The sequence below is a fragment of the Lupinus angustifolius genome, unplaced genomic scaffold (genome assembly GCF_001865875.1).
Source record: "Lupinus angustifolius cultivar Tanjil unplaced genomic scaffold, LupAngTanjil_v1.0 Scaffold_102_10, whole genome shotgun sequence".
Classification (NCBI taxonomy): Eukaryota; Viridiplantae; Streptophyta; class Magnoliopsida; order Fabales; family Fabaceae; genus Lupinus; species Lupinus angustifolius.
Genome location: NW_017724719.1, coordinates 54999 through 62166, shown reverse-complemented (window position 1 = coordinate 62166; position 7168 = coordinate 54999). Strand labels below are relative to the sequence as shown.

The following is a 7168-nucleotide window of genomic DNA, read 5'->3' as shown; positions in this document are numbered from 1 at the left end:
CTCGCTTGGGCGAGCAAGGGTCTCGCTTAAGCGAAAAATGCCCAGTATTTCGATGAAAATTGAGAATTTTCTCGCTTGGGCGAGCTCAGGCCTCGCCCGGGCGAGCAAAAGCCGCTTGGGCGGAAAAAAAAATTAAAAAAAATTAAAAAAAAAAAATCAGAATTTTAATGAGGTCTCGCTTGGGTGATAAGTTGTGATATAAAGGTTGTGGAATGAGATCATGGCTTAGATGTGAAGCATGACTCCACAAAGGTATGAAAGTATTGTTTGTGTTTATGCCTTGTTGGGCAAGTATTCGACTTGAGGTCGTGAACTAGGGGGTACCCTAGTAAGGATACATAATATCACTGTACAACGATCGACCGACCGTAAGAGGCTTGGTCATGTGACCGTCCAGAAGTATTCGGTGATGAGTTGTTGTGATTGAGATGTTACCTAGAGCATGTACGGTTGACGTACTATCGGGTCCCACGAGAAGCATTCCTTGTCGGGAGATGGCTTAAGGATGGGCCGATCATGTGTTTGATTAATACATTTGCATTTGATTCTGATTAAGAATGCATTGCATTGTGACCATGAAGTAGTGGAGAGGAAATGACGGGACGTCTTCGAGCACCGTGAAGTAAGCAGGGACGGCACTGATTGGACGGTGATTCGCCAACATTGTCTTGAGGGAGAGTCTGGGTGAGACGAGTCCCTTGTATTCCTGGGGAGGTACCCTGTTGGATCGGACAGTTCTCACAGGCCAAACTAGGCAATCTCTGACAACCCGGAATTGCATTCGAGATCGTTGAGAGGGATGCCCAGAAAGCGTTTGTACGACCTAGGTCCGGGTAGGACTGTTCCTGAGGGAACCGATCGATCTATTTTTAATTTCTTGCGAGGATATGTTATTTCGGGTGCGTACAAAGTGGCTTGGTATGGGACCTGTACTCTTGATTTGTTTCCGATTAGGATGTTGGATGGATATTGGTGTAAGGTGGATAATCATGACATATCATGCATACATTATCATTATGGAAGTAAATTCCCACTTGTGAGTTACAGGTATAGTGTATTCCTACGTTTAGGTGTGTGATATGGTTATGAGTAGAATATTGATTATATGATTTGATATATTGGTAATGTTGGAATAATTGGTAAGTTATGTATTATTTTATGATGTTGATGATAAATGATGAATTATATGTTTAAATATATTTTATGTCTGAGTGTGATATTCTGAGTAAGTCCACGCCGTCAATGAATTTATGTTCATTAGATGTCTTACTCTCTCTGTTGTATTGTTTCTTGTTTTGTATATGTTTACTATGCAGATGGCCTACAATAGCACCCACATTCGCGGCTACCACTTCACGATGTCCCTGGCGGGACAATGGGTCAGTGATGGGCACCGATACACTTACACAGGCCCCTGCGGTCTATCATTGCACATGGAGTGCAACGGGTCATCGATGATGATCCCCCACCTGACGCTTACATTGACGCTTCTTTCACATTGCCGCCAGCGGGTATGATGCCTCCAGATGTTGGACCTCGACACCCGCCAATTGTCAGGAGTGACGGCGCTGGTTCCTCGCACCGTCATAGGATGTGGGCGGATTGTTTGGATGCTCCGTCATCCCGCAGAGCCCAGAGGAGCCGGGTTCTTGGAGGGGGTCCTTGCAAGAAGACTCCGAGTCTGAGAATGTCATCCCCACCAAATTATGCCGCTGGGTTGTGGCATGACGAAGTAGAGGAAGAAGAGGAGGAGGACGAGGCCATTGAACTCATGAATGTGGAGAGTTCGGTGGAGGTGATTGACCTCGTGTCGGACTCAGAAGAGGAGGAGGACCCGAGTGAGGGGTCCAGCATTCCTGGAATCTTCTGAGTCAGCTTGGGGGCCAGTCGATGTCCTTTTGTTTGTTTTGATGGGGGCTGTGTAATGGTGATTTTGCATATGTAGTGGCGATGTAGTTTCCGCCTTTATTGAACTAATCTGTAGGATCTGATTAATACTTAATTGATTATATGCATTACTTTATTCAGGAAATTGTGAATCAGGTTAAGTTATCATTTGATAATGATAAGTTGATTTTCCGTATTCGAGTTACTTAAAGTGATGTCCCGGAAAAAGGAAGGTTTTGAAAAGGAAACAATTTTATACAATTTCTTTATTCAAAAAAAATTTACCCATTTTTCCGCAATGTTTTTGAGAAGTATTTTTCGGGGCGTTACAATATTCGTCTCTTTCAATCAAGGTGGAGATTGTTAGAGATGCTTGAAATATGTTATTGTGTTAGTCCCATATTGTCTAGTATTGGAATATAGTAGAGTAACCAATGTTATATATTGGACTCAATTCTCTTGTTATAGTATGCACCAGATAAAAGCACCTAACAGAAACACCACATGGGCAGGTGGGCCGTGGGTGTGCTAGGGTTTGTAATTCTTATTCTCTAATAATATCTTGGTAGCCGCTCAACGCTCCTGGGGACGTAAGCACAATTGGCCAAACCCTGTTAACAACTTCTCTTCTATTTATTCTATGTCTTTAATTGATTGCTTGTGGCCAACGGTGCGCAATGATCGCTTCCACTGCACCAACAATAAATGTTGGGTATTCCAAGTGTGAATGAAGAAGTCCCACATTGGGAAAATATGGATGAGCTAAAGAGCATATACGTGGATGGACCCATAGACCTAATGCCTTAAGGTTTTGGGTCAAAATGTGGTGTCAAATCCACTTATATGCTTATTTTACTTAGCCCACAGAGAAATGTTATAGCTCATGGATGAAGATCTCCCAACAATTATATTTTCATATATAATGTTGTTTTATTATTATTTTATATGTGTTTGTTTAAAGTAATGAATAATTAAATTGATAAGTTGAATAATAAAAAAGGTTATCAATGGAATATTAAAGTAAGGTCATGGTTTGAGACGTCTCTAACTTCCGTGAAAATGGGAAAAAAGTCTATGATTAACACCATTTTTAAGCTATTAATTCCATATAAAAATAATTCCAAACGATTTTATTATTTAATTTCTTATATAAAAATACCGCACAAATATTTTATCACCTAATTAATAACAAATTTTTTATAGTAAGGTTATGGTTCGAGTTGTCTTTAACTCCTCTGAAAATGAGGAGAATGTCTACGACCAATACCATATCTAAGTTATTAATCTAATATATAAAAATAATTCAAAGGGGTTTATCACTTAATTTCATATATAAAAGTTGTTCCAAACTATTTTATCACCTAATTAATAACAAACTTTTTATAGTAAGGTTATGGTTCGAGTTGTCTCTAACTCCTCTGAAAATGAGGAGAAGTTATACGACCAAAACCATATCTAAATTATTAGTTTCATTGAACTAAAACAATCATATACTAAATATTTTAAAATCCAAAAATCAACTCCACCAAATCTATTAATACCAAATCAATATTTTCAATTCGATAATAATCAACCAAACTAACCAACCAATTTTTGAACTAGAACTACGTAGTCTTGATTTCCCTATTGCACCTAGAGATACGTATGAGCAAAATAAAATCTTGTTAGACACAAATATAAAAAATAAAACATTTTGCTTTAGTCATGAAATTTCTAATAAGTATTTTTTTAAGGGTATAAAAAGTCAGTGGGAGAGGTAGAAATCGAGTTTGACTATTCCTAAGTCACAGAGTCGGTCTTCCAACCTAAAATTGGGTTGTGACAGTTGACGACACTGCTGGAGATAATTTCATAAGAGAGTCAGGCCTAGAGCCGCTAATTCATGGACTTAAATACCCACCTTTTTGTACGTATTTGTTTTATTAGAATGATAAATCATTATGTGCTTTATTTGTTTTATTTATTTATCGAACTCTCTATTTTAACTATTTTTGTATCTTTTGGGGTGGGGAGTTTATTTTTAACAAAGGTTTGTACGCTTCCCCGCACATGAACACGATACACGCGAGTTACACACACTTATGCCCTGAACCCGAGTATTAGTGATTAGGATTTGAGATAGAAGGGACATCTGCTTTGTCGGTAAATGACATCAAGTCATATTTAGTATTGGCGGAATGGATCACCCAGATCGTTTCCATTATCACGAGTTAGCGACTTAGAGAGCTTGATCCTTCTCGTTTCTAGCTCATGATATTAGTATCGAAGATGAAGGCAAAGTTGTTTTGTTGGTTGTCTCTTTACCTTCTACCTATAAACACTTCAAAGAAATCATATTGTATGGACACAATGATACCTTATCCTTTGAAGATATTAAATCTAATTTATTGTCTAAAGAAAAAATTGATCTTGAAGTTAACTCTATGGACAAAGGAGATAGCTTTAGTGTTCGAGGTAGAACTCAAGAAAAGGGGAGTACTGTTACAAAAAGTTCAGATCCAAATCCAGGGGACGCAAATCCAACAAAACTTGTCGCTATTGCAAGAAATCATGGCATGATATTCCTGATTGTTTTATCTTGAAGAAAAAAACAAGAAAAACAAGAGAAACGAAACCTTCAACAATGCCCTGAAGCTGTTAATATTGAAGCTAACTCTAACAGTGATATTCTTTTATTTGTTGTCCCTTCTAATAAGAGGAGTAAAATAGAATGGATTCTTGATTCTGGATGTACTTTTCATATGTGTCCTTATAAGGACTTATTCGCCACTTTTGAACATGATGATAGTGGTGTTGTTTTGGTGGGCAATGATACCAAATGCAAAGTTGCAAGAATATGTACAGGTCAGATCAAAACTCAACATGATGTTGTCAGATCTTTGGCTAATGTCTGCTATATTCCAGATTTGAAAAGGTATTAAAAGGTGCTCTGGTATTAAAAGCTAACTGAATTGGTAGTTTATATGTCTTGCAAGGATCTGTTGTGACAGTTTCAGCATATGTATCTTCTTCTATGCCTGATAACAACGTCACCAAATTATGGCACATGCGTCTAGGCCATATGAGTGAAAAAGGCATGCATCTTCTGAGCAAGTAAGGTTGTCTTGGTAAACATGACATCATTAAGTTGGAGTTTTGCAAGCATTGTGTTTTTGGGAAACAAAAAAAAGTTAGTTTGTCCACTGTAACTCATCGTACCAAATGTATTCTTGATTATATTCATTCTGGCCTTTGGGGGCCTTCAAAAGTTTCTTCTTCTCATGGAGGATGTCGCTATATGATGACCATCATTGATGATTTTTCTCGCAAAGTTTGGGTTTATATTCTGTGGCATAAAAATGAGACCTTCTCCACTTTCAAGAAGTGGAAAACTCTTGTTGAAACCCAGACAGGAAAAAAAGTGAAGAAGCTCAGGACATGCAATGGATTAGAGTTGCGCAACAATGACTTTAATGAGTTATGTACAAATAATGGTATTGCTAGACACAAAACTATTCTAAGGAATCCCTAGCAAAATGGTGTTACAGAATGGATGAACATGACTATACTTGAGAGAGCTCGTTGTATGCTCTCAAATGCTGGGTTATGGCATCAACGTGAATTTTGGGATGAAGCAATATCTACTGCTTGCTACTTGGTCAACCGTTCTCCACATTCGGCACTTGACTTCAAAACCCCAGAAGAAATTTGGTCAGGTAATCCTGTTGATTATTCTAATTTAAGAATATTTGGATGTCTTGCTTATGCACATGTTAATGATGGTAAATTAGCTCTAAGAGTTGTTGAGTGCATATTTCTTGGTTACACATTTGAGTCTAAATGATATCGCTTATGGTGTTCTGATTCAAAGTCACGAAATTTAATTCTTAGCAGAAATGTGACTTTTAATGAGGATGCATTATTATCTTCTGGAAAACAATATGTTGTGTCTTCTTCTCCTAGTACAGGTAATCTGCAGGGTACTAGCGAGAAGGTGGAGTTCATAATAAAGTCTGCAACTCCTAATGTTGATATTTCATCTTCCTCTACAAATCAATCTAGCATTGATGATCATTATATTGATTGTAATGATAGTACCACTTCCCATATTCATCAGCAGGAAAATGATTATTGTATAGCCTGAGATAGAGCTAGAAGAATAATTAAAAGGCCGACTAGATATATTGATGGTGATAATTTAGTTGCTTATGCATTGTCAGTTGCACAAGAGGTAAATTATGGTGTTGAACCTGTCAGCTATGCAAAAGTTGTTTCTTGTGCTGATTCTTCACACTGGCTAGTGGCTATGAATGAAGAAATCGAAAGTCTTCATAAGAATGGTACTTGGGCTTTGATAAGCTTCTCAAAGGCAAACAACCATTGAGATGTAAATGAGTCTATAAGAAGAAAGACGACATTCCCGGGGTTGAAGATCTTAGATGCAAAGCATGACTAGTTGTTAAAGGCTTTAATCAAAAGGAAGATATTGAATTTAATGAGATATTCTCACCCATTGTTCGTCATACTTCCATTCATATTTTGCTTGCTTTTGTTGCTTTATTTGATTTGGAGTTAGAACAACTTGATGTAAAGACGACTTTTCTACATGGAGAGCTAGAAGAAGAAATTTACATGGAACAACCCGAAAGATTTATTGTTCCTGAGAAGAACCATCTTGTCTACCAATTGAAGAAATTTACATGGTACAAGAGGTTTGATTCTTTTATGATTCAGCAAGGTTATTAAAGGTGTCAATTTGATGATTGTATTTATTTCCAAAAATTTCCAGATGGATCTTTCATATACTTGTTACTTTATGTTGATGATATGTTAATTGCTTCACGTGACAAGTCTTTGACCAGGAAATTGTAAAGTCAACTCAATAATGAGTTTGAGATGAATGAATTAGTTGCAGCCAAGAAAATTCTTGTTATGGAGATTCGCATGGATCGTCAAGCTGGTAAATTGTTCTTATCTCAACAAAATTATATTGAGAGAGAGATTGAAATGTTTAATATGATGATTGCAAACATGTTTCTACTCCACTTGCTGTATATTTTAAGTTATCTTCAGATCTTTGCCCACACACAGAGGAAGAGATGGACTGTATGTCGCATATTCCTTATGCTAGTGCAGTTGGTAGTCTTATGTACGCTATGGTGTGCACTAGACCTGATTTAGCATATGATGTAACTATGGTGAGTCGGTATATGCATAATCTTGGAAAGGATCATTGGAGTGTTGTAAAATGGATTTTTCGATATCTAAAAGGTACTTCTGGAATTGACTTGGTATTTGATAG

General features: G+C 37.4%; 1 protein-coding gene across 2 annotated transcripts; it reads left to right on the top strand.

Moving 5' to 3' along the window:
• The first annotated feature begins 5350 nt into the window (after positions 1–5350).
• Positions 5351–6338, top strand: LOC109339765. 2 transcript variants are annotated; one of them, XM_019577283.1, is made up of 2 exons: positions 5351–5582; positions 5835–6338. In XM_019577283.1, exons 1-2 carry the CDS (start codon positions 5420–5422, stop codon positions 6008–6010), a joined length of 339 nt encoding a protein of 112 aa, XP_019432828.1. In that variant the 5' UTR covers positions 5351–5419; the 3' UTR covers positions 6011–6338. The 2 variants fall into 2 exon arrangements, with proteins under 2 accessions (XP_019432828.1, XP_019432829.1); XM_019577284.1 differs by having other exon boundaries at positions 5368–5582; positions 5846–6338.
• The last annotated feature ends 830 nt before the right edge of the window (positions 6339–7168 follow it).

What these genes read in the sequence shown, in the direction of transcription:
- LOC109339765 (XM_019577283.1), top strand. Translation starts at nt 5,420, where the DNA reads ATGAACATGACTATACTTGAGAGAGCTCGTTGTATGCTCTCAAATGCT. An exon ending in CCCAGAAGAAATTTGGTCAG is followed by an intron (nt 5,583 to 5,834) that starts GTAATCCTGTTG and finishes CTCCTAGTACAG; the next exon opens with GTAATCTGCAGGGTACTAGC.